This window comes from Nymphalis io, chromosome 9 (genome assembly GCF_905147045.1).
Source record: "Nymphalis io chromosome 9, ilAglIoxx1.1, whole genome shotgun sequence".
In the NCBI taxonomy this organism is placed as follows: Eukaryota; Metazoa; Arthropoda; class Insecta; order Lepidoptera; family Nymphalidae; genus Nymphalis; species Nymphalis io.
In genome coordinates, this window is record NC_065896.1 from 12,715,350 (window position 1) to 12,735,419 (window position 20,070).

A 20,070-nucleotide genomic window follows, 5' to 3' on the forward strand; every position below is an offset into this window, starting at 1 on the left:
CCCTTCCACGGGGATGAAGCCGCGGGTGAAACCTAGGTTACCATATATACATATATATAATAATTAAATATTAACAATCTTTAGTTTAAATAAGAAAGCTGATATAAATTACGTCTTAATTATTTATTTATAAGTTTTATTAAAATTAAACACAATAAGTCAATATTATAGCCGGTTAAAAGCCTGTATAGGTGGCAATCTCTTTCAGATTGATTTATAACAGTGTCTTAACTATGAAATTTATATTAATATAAAAATAATTTTTGAAAAATAGGTAATTAATTATGTATTATCTAAAAATAAACTTATCGCGTTGTTAAATTATGTTAAAATCAACTCCAAATATATTTTTATTAAAGCAATAATTACGATAATATAGACGGTTAGTTTCAATTAATTAATAGGTGACTTTCGTTCCTACTAAATACATATTGCTCATCTAGACGATTACACGACATTGTGCGTTTAATTTTTGTGTATCATAATATTTTTTATCAGTCCGCCACTTGATTAATAAAGGTTCAACATTATCTATATTTTGTATACGTAATAAATATACAATATATACGTATTTACTAATACTAAGCTTCTCCAACTCTTTTATAGCATTCGCGATACATCGAACTGCACGAATTATGTTCTTTACAACGGAATAAAAGTTGGTGCTGGCAATCAGCTGATTAAACTAACGTTATCGATTTAGTATAAACTCTATAGCAAAGATAATAAGGTCTAGTTTCAGTTATGGAGAACACTATACCACGCATTAGGATTGTGTTAGCGCGAACACTCATGCCAAGAAAATTAGATAGGAGCTCGTAATTTCGTTTAAATAAAGAGTTTTCTCGACTAACTTAACGAAGGAAATGAAATAACGTTAATAATTTCGTTAATAATTTAACATATTGATGACTTATATTTTATGAGCCGGTTGGCGTGGTTGGTAGATACTTGCCTTTTCACCTCGAAGGTTGTGGGTTCGATTCCCACCCAGGACAGACATTTGTGTGCATGAACATGTCTGTTTGTCCTGAGTCTGGGTGTAATTTTCTATATAAGTATGTATTTACAAAAGAAAAGTAGTATATGTAGTATATGTAGTATATCAGTTGTCTGGTTTCCATAGCACAAGCTTTGTACAAGCTTAATTTGGGATCAGATAGCTGTGTGTGAAAAATGTCCTAAGATATTATTATTATTATTATTATTATTATTATTATTTAATCAACACATTTAGGTATAAATTATTAATTTTTTTTTATATCTTTGAACATCAATCGCGTAGAATTTAAATGAGAAACCAAAAACGTTTTCAAACGAAGCTAATTTTTGTCGCGCTTATATTGCGGATTTTTTCTATTAATGCAGTACACCTAATCATTTTTTATGTATTTAATAAAATGGTTTAATTAGACTTGGTTTATATTTAATCAGTGTCGCAATTTATCATTTTGTTTAATCTAAATTAAATAAAATGCGTAAAATTATCGATTTGTGCTTCCACATGCTCAATGTTTTTATTCTTTTCGTATTGTGTGTGTGTTTATATCCTACGAGGATAGGGTCTCCTCTTCTCTCTGGTTTTGGAGCATATTCCAAAAAGCTTTAGTATAATCAAATATGTCTTGAAGGGGGTGGATGACGAAGGACCCAACTTGATGTGAAACACAAAGAACCGAAAGAATTGGTGCACCTTGGGAGAAGCCCACCAGCAGTGATACGGATAAACTGATGATAATAGTAATAACATTCATGAAAATCCTTGGCTGGAAAATACTAAAACGGTCAATGAGAGGGCATTGCGAGTCATATTGGATAATTGTTTCCAAAAAATTGTTTGGTAGCAGTCTAAAGCAGACATTATCTAGTAATACAAAACGGCATCAACAATCTCCCATAGTATTAACATATAACTTTTTTTATAAAAAATGTATAAAATTTGTCTGAAGAAGAATGTTTGAATGAAGAAATGTTTTTCACATTTTATATTATTAGGTAACAGAAGCAATACCAATAAAAGTTTTCAAGTGAACGTCGGAATGTATCTGCATTTGTATGAAACTCTTAAGTGTAAACTCTTGTACCAAGTGTAGTGTTGCTTTGAAGTGGAGAATAGAGTTTTATTAATTTTAATGCATAAATTTTTTTTTTTATAGAATAGGCAGGCGGACGAGCATATGGGCCACCTGATGGTAATTGGTCACCAACGCTCATAGACATTGGCATTGTATGAAATGTTAACCATCGCTTACATCACCAATGCGCCACCAACCTTGGGAACTAAGATTTTATGTCCCTTGTGCCTGTAATTACACTGGCTCACTCACCCTTCAAACCGGAACACAATAATATCAAGTATTGCTGTTTTGCGGTAGAATATCTGATGAGTGGGTGGTACCTACCCAGACGAGCTTGCACAAATCCCTACCACCAGTATATGAACTTGTATCATTGGTTAAAAGTTTTCTATCTGCATGTTTGTTAATCCATCACGACCAATACATTAATCCGATTGTAGTGGAATGAAAGCTATGACGCTTGAATTCGTTGCAAGATGTGCTAGTGAAGAGTGAAATAACAGATGTGATAGCTTTTTATCGCATATATTCACTAATTTATTATGATTGTTGTAAATATTGTGCAATTCTTTATTAGTCGAGGTAGACTAGTTTTATATTTCAAAAATCTAATGTCCTCTTTATTTGGAATAAAACGGGATTGCGCAACATTCAGTCACAATCAATATTATACTTATTTTCAACTACTTAAATTAGAATCAAATTTATTAGCCCCGCCGCACTAACAAATACTTTTTCAACGAAAGCGATATAACCTTATTCGCTAGTAATAAAATGGTGATACCAGAAACGATAGCCTTCTTTGGACCTTGAAGTAACTTGGAGCCAAAATTAGACCATGGTTATGTCTAGGTCTGTAATTACAGATTGTTTAAAAGAAATTTAAACGTAGATTAACTCGCCGGGATCACCTAGTATTATCTATTATGCTAAAATAATTATTATTTTTGTCGAGAAATTGTGTGGACTTTCGTGCCTCGGAAAGGATGAAAAGCTGTTGTTCTAGCATTTAAATCCTTTGCCAGACCATCGGATTATGAAAGTAATGAATTAAAAACTTGTTTGTAACAACACACACTTGTGCACTATAATATATCCTGTATTTGCTAGTCTCACTTGAAAATGGCCACCGTAGACAAAAACAGTCTGTCATTTCTGTCTGCACGTCAAACCACAAGTAAAATATTGAGGATCAAATAAATTTATTATTAGAAACTATTTGTGTAGTTGTTGCAACTTTATTTGTGAAATATATTCATATATGTATGTACATTACACAAACACTATACGAATGACAAAAATTTAATCCAACGTTGTACCAAAACTAATATTATAATCCCCACCTTTACGCTAACGACCAAACTTTCCTCAGAACACAAAGACGGTATAATTTTTAAACGATATCGTAATATATTAGCGCAGCAACTGTCAGGGATGTCCGCTTATCTAAAACAGTAAATAAAAGTTACACTCAGGGGCGAAACGATCTTTTTGTTCGGAGTTCTTAGGAGGAAGTGTAAAAACTTTGTCAGTTCACACTAACTTCGTCGGACGACGCGAGTCTTGTATTTCTATATTTTTATTTTTGTTATTTATATAAAAATGTTTATGCTTTATTTCCAACTAGTTTTCATAGTGAATGGACAGAGGAGCAACTAATTATTATTAGATAATAAGAAATATTCTCCTTCGCCAATGCCCCATCAACCACTAATTACCCATGGGTTGAGGGTGAGTACCCTTCAAACCAGGTACCATAAGTACTGTTTAGCGGTAAAATAATCACATTTGTTAAAAAAAAATATGACGGAAAAATAAATACTTGTGCCTATTAGTGAAAAATACCGTTCCTGTTACTTTGTGAACGAGGAAAAACATCCCAGAATATCATGAATACTAAAGGTAAAGTTGGACAAACTAAATTAGGATGGATGAGGCAAAATAGGAAAAATACGATTAAATTGAAAAGTCCGAGATAAAATTTTAGCAGGTATATTTTTGTGAATCAAAACCACCAAAACATTTACAAGCCGTGCATCATTCAATTTACCACCGTTGTGTTGAATATAACTGCCTCAAAATTCTTTTTTATCTTTACTTTTGTGAAATCAAATTTATGGTGCTTGTTGGATTTAAAAATCCTGAATAATGTTTTACTGGTGCTAGTACTCAAACTAGTTTAAGTACTAGCGTTTATTTAAGCCTTATTGATGTTTTAAATATAGCCTTTAAGTATTGAATGAATAGAATCAATGTCAGAATCTGTTTGTATACCGAACAATTCAAAAAATATAATTTTATAAATAATCTTCTGGTGAATGATTATTTTTATATCATTCAAAAATAACAGCTTCGACGGTCTTCATTTCGGCAACCGAAATTCGACCTTGGTGACTAATCGTAAATTCTATTTTACTGCATCTGCATATTGTATATGGTCACGAATGAGAGCGCCAGGTTTATCGCTCTTTTCTAAATTTCATATTAATACAACCAAACAGAGATCGAGCATGGAAATATATTACTGTACACTTCCTAAATTCTGAGCCATACAAAGATTTTCCAGAATAGCTTATTGTTTTAAATTGATTCAATATTTGAATCCTGAAATTTGGACCTCACTATCTAAATTCATATATGAATCGTAATTGAATCCAGTCCATCGAACAACATTTCTTTCCGACAATATTTCTTACATTGTTACTCCGAAACGAGTTCAGTTCTTAGACATAAGAGATAATTTGAAGTTATTGAAATTACTATAACTACATAATAAATACTATTAATAAATTTGGTTCAGTGAACACTTGGCTGACGAACGTTGACTCATCTCATCGACCTCATTTAACCAGATATACGATGCTATTAACGTTAGTTTGTTCAGCAATTACTCATTACCATGTTTTAATTTGTCGACCACAATGATTTATAAACTGTTTGTTTAATATTAACTACGCTTTCAGCTGAAATGTTAAATGGTTTCCCGTTTCCAATATTACTTTTTGAAATTGTATATTACATTTAAATTAACTTGGGAATTCTTTATTCATAATAACATTTTGTTTTGCTTTTAAATATATATGAATATAATTATTTATCTTACAGACTTTACAAACGATAACACCAGTGGATTGCTTTTGTTTGAGATTTTTTTTAAATACTATATAGTTAATAATAAAGTGGAGGTTTTTTTATTGATTTTTTTTTTATTATTTATAAAATAGAGCTTATGGGCCGCTTGATCGTAAGTTGTCACCAACGCCTATAGACATTAGCATTGTAAGAAATGTAAACCATCCCTCACATCGCCAATGCGTCAGCAAACTTGGGAACTAAGATGTTGTCCCTTGTGCCTGTAATGAGTAGGTGGTACCTACCCAGGCGACCACAGGCGAGGAGAAGGTGCGCATAGCGCCTCATTCTTCTTCGGCGGAGCAGGTTTGCAGTGACGTCCTCTTCCCGCTCCCTCTCCACGGCCTCTCGACTTCTGCGACATTACATTTTCACAGAAGGAGACCATTTCCGACCGGCACTCATCGCTTCCGAGTATCGCGTTGATGATGCTTGGCAAGGAGAGGTCTCCGCCGATAACTGCCGCCAGGGAAAACCCCCACGTGGCACACTCCATCAGGGTGTGTTGCGCCGTATCGATTAGCGCACCACACTCGTGGCAAGAAGGTGACATTTCCCGCCGTGCTATCTTGTGTAGGTACTTACCGAAGCAGCCGTGTCCGGTAAGTACCTGCGTCAATCTAAACGAAAGCGTGCCTCGTTTTCTTTTGACCCAGCTACCCAAGTGGGGACGTACCGCCTCCACTGTCACCAGGCCCGCTGTGGACCCCAGATCTTCCTCCCATCGGGCTATACGGGCTTGCTGGACTAGAGCCCTGATCCGCTCGACATCCGCCGACCCTGGACGGTCACTGCGGTCTCTCGCTTCGGCCCGCGGTACACCTCTGCGAGCACCTCCGCCTGGAGTTCCCAGGGCGGATCTTCCGCGAGGAGCGTCACCGCTGTCCAAGACACAGTACGATACCCTCTTATCGCTCTTACCGCTTTGACCCTCTGCGGCCTCCGCAGGAGGGCCCGGTTGTGAGCAGTGAGTGCATCGACCCATATCGGGGCACCGTAGAGTGCCATCGACCTCACTACGCCGGCATAGAGCCTCCGTTTTAGATATGGAGACTCTCAGGCCCAGCATTTCCATTCGGTCCACGGTTGTTGTCCACGGTTGTTCCAACTTCGGCCAGGCGGGCCGCCTCATTACCGCAACGGGGCGGGACTTTGGCCCGCCCCGTTGCGGTAATGAGGGTGTCGTCTACGTAGCACAACACCCCCAAATCGGGAAGGACGGGTGCCTTCAGAAGCCAATGAAGGCCGACGTTTCACAGAATTAGGCCGAGGACCGACCACTGTGGAACGCCGCAGCTTACACGACGCCGAACCAACTTCCCGTCGCCTATTGCCCATACGACCTCCCTGTCCTGGAGTTCCTCAGATAGATCGGCACCCCTGGGTATCGGAGTGCCTCCCTGATCGTCTCGAATGGTAGACTGTTAAAGGCGTTTGCAACGTCTAACGACACCGCCAGGACCACTTGCCCCTGGGCCACTGCTTCCGTGGTCTTGAGGGCGTTCAAGGCGTCGATCATTGAACGGCCCGCCCTGAACCCGAACTGAGCCTCTGAGAGACCTGGACCGGCCTCGTCGAGGTGTTGAACGAGACGAGCACTTGCACAAAACCCTACCACCAGTAAAATAAAAAAGGTATAAACAAAAAAAAAACATAAATTTCATACAGACTAATAGTTGCTGGACTGTATAAAACACCATAAATTAAGACCATACATTTTTATCAGGTAGGCCCTCACGAGCACTTTTAAATCGACATTTCACAATTTCAATTCAAATATAAAACTACCACCGGTTCCAGATTAGATTCTACCGAGAAGAACTGGCAAGAATATCAGTAGTTACACTTTTTAACAATTAAAAAATGTCATGTAAATTATATAATCCTGTTTAGTATTTTATATATTAAATAAGCCTGATTTAGAAAAAATTAACAACTTTGATATATCCTTCTTAAACTAATTGATTTATGCTCGGTAAAGTTACGTGAAACCCCGTAGCTCCAGATCAAAGTAATGGATTATACGACAGTTCAATAACGCCATATATCATAGTTTTATAGCATTTTCTCTTCCAACTAAATGTAATAGACATAATATTCGAGGAGATACGTTATATGTGATGTATGGTTCAAAAACCCCAGAGGACCGAATAACTTTTTCCTGTTTTTTCGGCATTATGAAGTTTCAGGAATATTTTGGTTTGAGCCGAGTGTCAAGGGGATTTACGCTGTGTGAATCGCATTATTTTCTATTTATATTTACATCATCATTTATGATATGAATGTTTTTATCTATTTATTTGGTTATATAATGTTTCGGTAACATGATTTTATATTTATTATTTCAAATAAATATCTTGTTCTTACTAAGGAGGATCGTGTAATAATATGTCGCTTATTACTCATTCTTTTGGACATTTATAAAAAATTGAGCTGCTGAGGATACCTAACGATTTTGCCTTAACCGGTCTCATGAGATGAATTGTCACAAATTAGATACATAAAAACGAATGTGGTCAGTACACAATTCTACCTATATTCATAATTTATTTACCCAATATCAAATATCATTAAGTAATAATACAGGTACGTTTTAATTGAATTTTAAACACGAGGAACCTTGAGACTACAGATTTATATGTACACACGTAAAAAATAATGCTTGTACATACGAACGTTGTGAACAGTTTTTTTTGTTTTTGTTGGCACTTGCATTAGGGCTTTTGTCATCGTCACGGTAGCATGCGAAAGCAATCCCGTGGCGTTCCTCGTTAAGACGGAAAGGGTACCGCTGGTTTTTTAGTGAGTATCTCGATGTTCGGGGCGCACTCGGCACCTTGGACACCGGCGAGCCCCACATAAACTGTTCCCGTGGGGAAACGCGACACACGTTTTTCCATCGTTAAAAATAAAATGAAAAAAGGACTTTTGTCATAGTATTATCAATGTACAAAATAAGTCATGTTGCGATAAATATTTACAAATAAATGTATATTTATAATTATCATACCAGTAATGAGGTAGTTTTATATAAAACGCAAGCTTTGCTAAGAATTATTTTAAAAAATTAAAAGGATAGTACTACATCATATTCTTGATGTCAAATCAATCAATCAACAGCCAATCGTTGTCCACTGCTGAACATAGGCCTCTCCCAAGGTGCGCCAAAGCTCCCTGTCCTCCGCCTTCCGCATCCAGTTGGTGCCCGCCACCTTCTTAAGGTCGTCGGTCCACCTGGCTGGAGGGCGCCCTACGCTGCGCTTGCCGATTCGCGGTCTCCACTCTAGGACTCGTCTGCTCCAACGGCCATCGGTCCTACGACATACGTGACCAGCCCACTGCCACTTCAGCCTGCTAATTTTGCAAGCTATGTCGGTGACTCCGGTTCTTTTCCGGATAATCTCATTTCTGATCTTATCCTTCAAAGATACTCCGAGCATAGCTCGCTCCATAGCACGCTGAGCGACTTTGAATTTGTGGACTAGTCCCGCAGTTAGTGTCCACGTTTCGGCACCGTATGTCATGGCAGGTAAGACGCATTGGTTGAAGACTTTCGTCTTCAAACATTGCGGTATAGACGACTTGAGGACTTGACGAAGGTTGCCAAATGCTGCCCATCCCAAGCGAATTCTTCGATCGGCTTCCTTCTCGAAGTTGTTCCTACCGACTTGTATTATCTGTCCTAGGTAGGTATATTCACTAACAACTTCGAGAGGTTTCCCCTCGACGTATATCGGTCCCGGCACGACATGCCTATTGAACATGACCTTGGTCTTGTCCAAGTTCATACCGAGACCGACACACCGGGAAGACTCGCCTAGGCTACGCAGCATTTCGGTGAGTTGTTCCAGCGACTCTGCTATGATGACGATATCGTCGGCAAATCGAAGGTGTGAGATGTACTCGCCGTTTACATTGACTCCATACCTAGTCCAATCCAGCGTTTTGAAAACGTCTTCCAACGCGTTGGTGAACAGTTTCGGGGATATTACATCCCCCTGTCTCACCCCTCTGCGCAGTTGGATCGCCTTCGTCTTACAGTCCTGGATGTGGACAGTCATTGTAGCGGCGTTGTACAGACATCTCAGTACCTCGATATATCTCCAATCGATGCCCAGGTTTCGATGGAGTCGAAGGCTTTCTCGTAGTCCATTTGTGGACTACGAGAAAGCATACACAGCGGCTGATTGTACTCTTCGGTCTTCTGCACAATCTGCCGAACAGTATGGATGTGGTCCACGGTGCTGTAGCCTGATCGAAAGCCGGCTTGCTCTGGGGGCTGGAACTCGTCAAGTCGTCTGGCGAGACGGTTCGTGACGACTCTTGAGAACAGCTTATACACGTGACTCAGGAGGGAGATTGGTCTGTAGTTTTTCAAGAGGGTTTTATCACCTTTCTTGAAAAACAGTACCACCTCACTCCCGCTCCACGTTTCCGGGGTCTTGCCATGTTGGATGACGGAATTAAAGAGGCTTGCTAGCTCTTTCAGGACCGGAGTCCCGCCTGCCTTAAGCAACTCTGTTGTGATTCCGTCATCTCCCGGAGCTTTGTTGTTTTTAAGCTGTTCTAGAGCCGCCCTAATCTCTCCTTGGTCAACGACCGGGAGCTCCTCGGAGTAATGGCGCATAAGAGGGGCGCGCTGGTCATCAATACTGATTCCCACGGGTTTATCCGATCTTGAAGAGAACAACTGCCCATAAAACCTCTCTACTTCTCCGATAATCTCAGGCCTAGAGGTAACGACCCCACCATTTTCAGTTTTAAGTTTTGTCAGACGCGGCCTCCCAAACTTGCGAGCGAACACTTTCGATCCCCGATTTTGCTCAATCGCAGCCTTGATGGCACGGGTATTGGAGCGTCGGAGATCGCGTCGCGTCAGCGTTTTTATTGTTCGGTTTAAGGCCTTATCTGACAAAAACGATGGTAGTTCTCGTCGTTTTCTCATGAGCTCGAGTGTCTCAGCAGAGAGTTTTGGTGCGTTGTCTCTTCTCTGTGGCGGAAAACACTTGCGGGATGTGTTTTGCAGTATTTTGACCAGCGTGTCGGTTCTCTCATCAATGCTGCTTATGGTTTCCAACGCGGTAAATTGATTTTGAAGTTCCATTTGGAACTTTTCGGAGCCTTGAGCAGCTTGGAGCATGGTAGGTCGGAGAGTAGACCTCATCATTCTCGATCTTTCGGCTTTTAAGATGATATTTAGAGTGCCTCGAACCAAGCGGTGATCACTTCCGGTATTAAACCTGTTGATCACTGAAACATCTCTAAATATGTGCCTTTTATTCGAAATGATAAAGTCTATCTCGTTCCTTGTCACGTTATCGGGGCTTCGCCAGGTCCACCTCCTCTGAGGCTTCTTTTGAAAGAAAGAATTCATCAAAAAAAGCCCCTGCGCTTCGAGAAAGTTTACCAGCATTTGCCCCCTGTGATTTCTGCAGCCCAAGCCGTAAGGTCCGACTTTCGATTCACCGCTATCTTGTACTCCCACTTTAGCATTAAAGTCTCCCATAACAACATTGTAGTGGGCCCTCGAGGTGTCGTTGAGGGCCTTTGCGATGTCCTCGTACATCGCTTCGACCACATCATCAGAGTATGTCGAAGTTGGCGCATATACCTGTACAACCTTCAGGGAGTACCTGTCGGAAAGTTTTAGGACAAGGTACGCTACCCGGTTCGACACACTACTGATTTCCACAATGCTGCTAATGAGATCCTTTTTGACTAGAAAACCGACACCACCCTGGGAGAGGTTATCACCTTCGCGGAAGTAGAGTAAGTTACCGGACTCTAGAGTTATCGTGTCCTCCCCCTGTCTTCGGACTTCAGATAACCCCAGTATATGCCAGTTTATATGACTTAACTCTACTTCTAATTCGGCGAGGTGATGGTCCAGCCTCATCGAGCGTCCATTATACGTTGCCATTTTCAGTCGCTTTATACGGTAGCCTGCCGTGAACCGGTGATTCTTAGCACCCCCTGCCCTGCCGATACCGCGACCGCTACCTTGGTCGGGCCTAGCGGGCTTGCCGGTAACTGGGGGCCTTTTTTTGGGCGCATCTGCCATTAAGGGAGGGGTTTGCCCATACTCGCCGCGCTGGGCAGGCGTGTTGGCGAGCGCAGTAGGGGGTAAGATGTTTATGGGAGGGGGGACGCTGCTGCCCATCCCCCCTTTTTCCCGTCCCTCAGTCGCCTCTTACGACACCCACGGGATGAGATTGGGGGAGTACTATTCTAAGCCGGTACTCCACGGCGGATGTGGAGATGTAGAAATTGAAAATTCAACACACACCATGCCACTTTATTTCTCCTTCGATAACAGAATAATCTAGAAAGATCTAGATAATTATTCAGGTGATGAACTACCGTTATGCCCTTAAAAGTATTAAACAGCAATCAGTGTGACAAAATCCACTAAGACAGTGCAGCAAAAGAGTGCCCTAAGCATATTGACATACGAGCAGACTGTTAAAAATCAGGATACGTTAAAAAATAGTTTCAAAGTTTTGTGCAAACACATCTAGGACCTTGACAATCATATCCAAAATAAAAAATAATGTAATGCTTCCATGTTAAATAATGATTCAGATTATCTATGAGTAAATGAGGTAAATTACTATCAGACTTCAAATTTGCTGACCAGCTTACCTAAAATGTATTCAATAAAAAAATTTGGAACACACTTATCTACTGAACTATTCCAGAAATCTCAATCATTATCAATTAATTCCACAACTGCATTACGAGAGGATATAAACGGAAAACGGAACAATGCAAAACGGACAAGTTTGAAAAAGCAATTATACAATCTGCCACGAAGTTAGCGAGGGGCATATTCCATTATAATTATTATTGTTTGACGTTGGTTATAATAGTTGGATGAGAAAACAGAGATACTACGATAATGCAGAAATAGCACCAACCTGTAAATAGTCAAAACGCTGGGCTAAAGCCTATTTTATTTTTGAGGAGAATGTTTGTAACTTATTCCTCTATTCATGCAGGTTTTCTTACGACGTTTTTAATCGCAAATTAAGTACGTTAATATTTGGTACAGTACAGTACAGTAACAGCCTGTTAATGTCCCACTGCTGGGCTAAGGCCTCCTCTCCATTTTGAGGAGAAGGTTTGGAGCTTATTCCACCACGCTGCTCCAATGCGGGTAATAATTGGTATTTAGAATGAATTCGAATTAATTTAATCTAATTTATAATAGGTAAAATCTGTAAAATATTATTGTTGTAATTTTTGTCTTTTTATTAATTATTCTCTTGTATATATGATCCTTGTTTGATCGAAATAAATAATTTTATTATTATTATTATTATTATTTATGATTAAAATTGTGCTTGCTCAGATTTTATAATATTCGTATATATTTCTGGTTCTACCTACTATCTCGTCATTCTATTACTACGGTCGCTTAATTCAATATTCATTAACTACAGCTATATCATAAATACATAAATAACTTTGAGTAAATAAGATAACTGAAATATATTAAATTAATTTAGAAATGTATTATTACAAATGTAATTATGCCAAACAATGGATAAAAAAGGAACTCAGAAACGTATATGTATGTGAGTTAGCCTTTGTATAAAATAATCCTTAGAAAAAAAACAGCTTGAAGAGATTCAATGTAACAGTACAACAAAGTCATTTTATAAATTGCTCCGTGTAGACATATCTTTTGTAAATCTATATACAAAGATGGACCATTGATAGAATACATATCTTAATAGAAGGACGGATATAATCAGCAAGCAATACTAACTTATCATGTAAATAAATACGAACAAACACGAGCATATCATCACCGTCAATGACCTCACCAGAACAAATTTATGAAGCTACGAGGCTACAAGACTATGTGGCTACAAGACTATGTGGCTACAAGACTACGAGGCTAAAAGGCTACGAGGTCTACGTAGATTTACTCCATAGGATTGTCAAACCGTGTCCGTGTAGAAGTAAAAACTATTTATAATTAAGTTTCATAAAATAGATATAAACGTTTGATTTGATAAGAAATTCTTAAATTGAAATAGGCTAAATATAGCGGCGACCACAAACAGTTAAGCTTTATTATTAAAGAAAATTAACCAAGTTTAATCCACAGCGGATTGAGGTGACGTAAATGCCTTACATTTTTTTTTACTTTTGTAAGTGAATGTACTTTACACAGCCATCTACGATAACTAAGACAGATTAAACTAGAAAAACTTATGTATTCGATTGAATAATCAATGATATATGAATCAACAAAAATTACATTTAAATTAAATATCACGCATTATATTAGTTGGAATCCGTTTGACAATTTAAAATAATGGCCTGTTAATGCCCCACTGCTAGGCTTAGGTTCTCTCCGTTTGAAGAGAAGGTTTGAAATATTTCCCACTATGCTGCTCCAATGTTGGTCGGTGGATACACATGTGTCAGATTTTTATTTAAATTAGACGCATGCAGATTTTACGATATTTTCGCTAATAGCCGAGCACAACAATTACGAATTAAGCATATGAAAATTCAGTGGTAATTACCTGAGTTGGAAATTGCAATCATCGGTAAAGTTCAAGCCATCTAACTACTTAGCTCCTACAATATATACAGCCATAATTCCGTAAAAGCCTGTGAATGTCCCACTGCTGGGCTAAAGGCCTCCTCTCCCTTTTTTGAGGAGAAGGATTGTAGCTTATTCAACCACGCTGCTCCAGTGCGGGTTGGTGGAATACACATGTGGCAGAATTTCAGTGAAATTCGACACATGCAGGTTTCCTCACGATGTTTTCCTTCATCGTAAAGCACGAGATGAATTATAATCACAAATTAAGCACATGAAAATTTAGTGGTGCTTGCCCGGGTTTGAACCCACGATCATCGATTAAGATTCACGCGTTCTTACCACTGGGCCATCTCGGCCATCGACTACATATATACATATGATATTAAATTTACATAACCTAGTATTTTAATTTATAGTACTTTTATGCATGTTATATTCCATGTATAATTTGTGTAATAATAATGATTATTATTTTTAATTTTACCTCTATTTTACCACTTCGCACACCTACAGACAATTTTTGTAAAAAAATTTAAGTTGACTGCAAGAAAAACGCGGTTAATTCCAACTTTTATACAGTTTAACTATATTATGCAATAAATATACATAAATAAAAAAATTAATTAAAAAAATATTTTATGGAAACCGAAATCAAAGCTAAGCTTATAAATAGCTTATAAATATAATAGCTAAAATTATAAATAGTCTGAATATTCTTATTTTGTTACAGATTCAAAGAGAGATCACTGCAACAAGACCGTTGAAATATATGAAGATGTATCATCGCCGCCGGTGACAGCTGAAAACTTCGGTCGACCTCTCACTTGTACATTTAGGTAAGTGTCATTTTTACATCTAGAATATTCAGTAAGAAAAATCAACGAGACGGTGAAAATGATCGAGAAATTTAAGATAGAATATTCCTTTCATACAAAAAGAAAATAATAGATGACAACGGAAATCGAATTTTTAAATATTTAATTTCAATTCCATAAAACAAATTTATTTTTTTATGAAAAAGAATTTCAAATTACACAGATAATAATAAACGTCTCGTTACTTTATTCATAAAGCGTTTAAGAATAGTATAATTCATAAGCTACCACTGGCTTGGTACTTACGGAATAATAAAATACGTTAGTACGTTAGTAAAGTATATAAAGATGACAAATACTAAGAGCTTTGATTATAAACGTTGCTTAGCGGCTGTTTGGTTAAACACTGATTTTACTATTTCTTTCATTATGGATTTGACATTCGAAAGAAGAATACACAACATTGGTTAAGTAACAACTTTTATAAATAAGGCCGAAAGTGTTTTAATAAAATAATATCTGCTCAAACAAAAAGAAATTGTATTGATCAATGTGAATATGTTCCAAATATTTACATAATGGCATTATTTTTTGTACAAACACTTGTAATCTTTTTTTATTTGTAATAACGTTCAGATTTCATTGCTGTATTTTGATTTGAAACTTATTAAGCGCTTATTATCTTGCTTGTTTCTATATTCTAAAATAATGATAAGTTATTGTTTAAATAGTTATACAGTAAGTTTTCGTACACAAAGAGTTATTAAAAAAGTTTTTATGATATATACGATTCGTTTGTTAATAATAACAGAACTCTGATATTATGATTAATTAAAAAAAAAAAAAACATTTTCATCGAAAATATTGAGAAACAAAGAGCCATAAAAAGATTTGACATAATTCCTTCGTCCTTAACAAGAAAATATGTCAAATAACTACGGTCACCATAAGGATAAATATAAAAAATATATATATAATGAAGCATTACATTCGAGTATTAGCAGAAGTTTTTCATTCTTCACTGACCAATTTATCCCCACCCAGGTACAGCTGATCACCTTGGTCGGGATAAATTGGGGAATAATATAATAACAACCAGCTTTGTGTTCACAGGTTTCGAGCGTTTCGAGGGTCACCGAAGGACTGGATAATAAGAATACGGTTTAAAAAATTCAAAGTCGGCACTCTAATGAATGGTACTACGTGTCACAAGGGATATATGCAGGTACGTTTGAATACATCTGATTTACGTCACTTCATTCATGACTTTATTTGATAAGAAGATTAAATTATTTACTCGACAAGAGTATCTGCCTTGTATTACTACTGGTGGTAGAGCTTTGTGTAAGCTCGTCTGGGTAGGTACCACCCACTCATCAGATATTCTACCGCAATAAAGCAGTACTTGATATTGTTGTGTTCCAGTTTGAAGGGTGAGTGAGCCAGTGTAATTACAGGCACAAGGGACACAACATCTTAGTTCCCAAGGTTGGTGGCGCATTGGCGATGTAGGCGATGGTTAACATTTCTTACAATGCCAATGTCTATGAGTGTTAGTGACCACTTACCATCAGGTGGCCCATATGCTCGTCCGCCTTCCTATTCTATAAATAAATTAAAAAAAAATTAAAGAGGTACAAACCTCTCGTTCCACCGAGTTCCTCATCATACATGGGTAGTAAAATGAAAAAATAATTAGCCGTCTCTATAATATTATTTAAAGTAGAACGTATATGTATATAACGCCACACATATAGGTTAGAAGGATTAGAGCTAGATGAGAACTATTTTCGTCACCAAGCCAAGCTTCTTATCGTAGCTAGAAATAGATACTTATTTTATCATTATCTAATATAAACCATTATATAATATAACCAATACAAAGCTAATTACTGATATAGTTTTTAACTACGAAAAAAGTCTGTTTGTAGCAGAAAAAACTTCAAGCCTAAATAATTCTCAAACAATCCGACACTAAGATGTTCTTATCTGCTATTATAGTTTAAAAAAAAGCTAAACTTGGTTCCGTTCGAGATAAGAAAATATCGCATAAAATATTATTTAAAGATTTTACATATATATACATTAAGATCGGTTATAGATTTAAGTATATTTATTAAATATACAGTCTTAAAAAGACAATTTGTTGAAAGAAAAAAACAAAAATCTAAAAATGAACATATTGTGTTAGAAGTGAGGCTTTCATATAATATATATAATAGGTTATATAGGTATAATATATATAATAGGTTTCATTATTATTATCGACGCTCTCACCTCGCCAAGAATGAAGTCATCTCATTAGTAATGTATACAAATAAATAGTAAAAGTAACGAAAGATTAAATTAGATAAACTTAAACGAGAAGCTTCTAGAGTTATATATTTTAATACATTAAAGGTGAAAACATAAAATACGTTAAGGGTGAAATTATGCTAAATAAAACAGAACGCCAAAGTCCATAAGACCCGAAAATCGCCAAGCAAGAAGATGTAATCGAGTTGGTGAGCGCTTTACCAATTCAACTAATTAATTTCTGAACTTCGTGAACTAAAAGAACTCTGAACTCGAACAGCGGCAGTACGGATGGATAATTATTGGATCATTCCCCTGTCGTGATTTCGAAAATTCGAAAGTGAATTAACTTTGTCGTTTCCGAATATTTCGGAGACCTTTTATTCAAATTGGTTTAACACTTTAGTGTATCATTGTTTGTTTAAAACTTGTAGGTTATCAATGATAGCGACTTAGAAATAATCGAATCATATCAAATCAAATGATTTTTGATGAGAATAAAGTTTCTTTAACCCCAAATGAAAAAATAGAACTAATATTGAAATATATTTATTTATAATTTATTAATTCTTAAATTAAAAACACCACCTTTACTTTCACAGTTTTGTTACGGAAATTGATTTTCTATAAAATTAAAGCAATGAAATCCAATTCAGTAAAAGTTTGCTATTTTCTGACTTTTTTATTCGATTGTTTGTTGTTAAGCATCAGATGCTGGTCGACTAAAACCGCACTGTTAGAACTTGCTAATATATATCTAAGTCACTTAATAACTATGTAGTTTCACAATTAGTAAGCCCCTCGATTCTAAGAACATTTGGTTAATTTTTTCTACTCATATCTTTCTTATAATCTTATATATAAAAAAAATTGTTATTTAATCGGAAAATCGACAAATTAAGTTCTTAGTTTGAATTTTGTCAAAACAGTTACCTTTCTGAGCGCGCAAGCTTACAATAACTTAATTATCATTTAAAATCTAAAAATAAGAATATCCATTTTATATGATTAACTTGTAGAGTTTCATTAAATAAATACAATTTAAAAAATTAATAATATTAAAATATAAAATCTTAATGTTATTAAAAATTAGTCAAAAATAATAAATATTTAACACCTATATAATATAACCTAAAATCTTTATTTCGAAAAAAGGAATATGACGAAAATATTCCTTAAGAAAAATAAATGTAAAATCAGCTGATGCGCTATGAGAATTTAGGAACATCAGCTAAAACGTCCGCATCAATATTAATTCCTTCCTTGCCTTATTTTGTCAAGTACATAATCTCGTCTTAGTTTCTCCTATGACTGAACCGAGATTGCAGCGATTAGAACTCGTTAATTTGAACCCCTAATAGAGGAATCAAACCCGGACCTAAGTAAATTGCGTTTTTAAATCATTTCATGATTGGCGTTGAACATATTGACAAAACTTGCATGCGTGGTATGAAATTTTAACTATGAAAGTGGCTTACCCATGGACTTTGATTACGTAGGCCGTACCACACCAGGTATATTTGTGTGAGGGTGCTCTCAGAGTTTGGTTATATCTTGCGAGTTATATTTTTTAAGCTAATAAACTTTTCATCCGGGCAATCCATGCCCAAGGTCACCAAAGTTTTGATTCGACGAGCCGTTACAGGCATATCTTGCGTCAGCACGAACGCTTCCAACTTCGCATTGATGTGAAATGGCGTGATTCGGCTAGTGATATCAAAGGTCGTGAGAAGCCAACTTAAAACATTAAGACTTGGCTTTGTTTCAAATTTTAAAGACACAATACGAACAAATTTTCAAATTAGATATTGCAACCCTTTTATAGGAATCAATTATTATTTATTTAAATGGTTTTCCTGAATGTAATAAGACTTTTTATTTCCAGATAGTAGACGGTAATGCGAAGACAGATGTTTCAAACAGGAAAGAACCTGGTTTATTTTGCGGTGAGATAGAACAGCCGCAGACTTTCATATCAGAGACGAATTTCGTGAAGATAGTCTTCCACGCTGATAACTTCACGGACCAAACGTACTTCAGCTTTGATTCAAGGTATATAAATCATATCAGTGTAACCAATAAAACTTGTACCCAAACATTACTAACACTTCTCGACTATCTCGAGTAAAATGGTGTAAAAATGTATGTATAACTTTTGTTAAAATTAAAAGCGATTATTGCCAGACAGTATATATCCTGAATATAACTTCTATTCAAACCAAATCACAAGAATTCAAAGAATTCCTATTTTATAGTAGAGTGTGAGTGATTTGTACTAGGTGGGCCTGCTCCAAAAGCCACCTAATAAACTTCTTTAGCCACGATGAGGAAATCTTTAGGTCAAATTTTAGTTAAAGTTACTAGAATGCACTTCCTTACACTATAATCATAATAACATGCTACAATAGTGTGGTATAAACATAGCTAATCACTTTTAAATTTTTTTATTAAACAGAGCGGAACAACAATTTGAAGTGTATCTAAGATACGGGCAACATCCTGAGCTGTATCCTAATAGGCGGGGCGAAGTTGTGGCTGGGTAAGTAGACTTAATTTTTAAAATTATATTAAATTATTTTCATTTTATTTATTTTTTTTATTTTATTTAGGAAACATGAACAATACATACATTATACAACAATTAACCCGTTAACACACCAATCAAGTTACCACTTTAAACTAATTAATGATATATAAAATATATATAAAACAATGATTAAATCGACAAATGCACACTAACTTTCTTTTTAAATGTAATGAGTGAACGAGAAAACATGTTTAGTCAGTCAGTCTTTAAGCTTCCTATTGTAATTCTTACAAGAGCGAGAAATAAATTTATAATACAAAATATGCTCATTTTGTTCGAGTAGAAGGTAAATTATTCCTAATACATAAATTACGTTTTAGTAAATATAGTGTAAATTTTAACAAATAAAATGATCAAAGACAAAGTCATTGGATTTTTCTGTCAAGTAATTGGTAGCTGGCCGGAGTTAAGATAATGGAATTGTAACGTTCCCGTGCCTCAGAGAGCATTTAGTCCTTTGGTCTAGAATATGAATTATTATTAGTGGTATCGGATTGTTGCCTCATCAGACTATGATAATAAGGGATAATTTATGTTTGCGCGCACAGTTTCGCGCCACAATATCTCCTGACTAGATATTAGAATTAGAATAGCCACCGT

At 36.3% G+C, this 20,070-nt stretch overlaps 1 protein-coding gene across 1 annotated transcript in view; it reads left to right on the forward strand.

The window, feature by feature from the left end:
• The window catches only part of LOC126770496 (uncharacterized), a 96,860-nt gene that overhangs the window by 61,778 nt on the left and 15,012 nt on the right, over positions 1-20,070 (forward strand). Inside the window, exons 2-5 of the mRNA XM_050489899.1 lie at positions 14,504-14,609; positions 15,702-15,813; positions 18,769-18,935; positions 19,339-19,422. Of these exons, the coding sequence (XP_050345856.1) occupies positions 14,504-14,609; positions 15,702-15,813; positions 18,769-18,935; positions 19,339-19,422 (469 nt within the window). The remainder of the gene's footprint in view (positions 1-14,503; positions 14,610-15,701; positions 15,814-18,768; positions 18,936-19,338; positions 19,423-20,070) is intronic.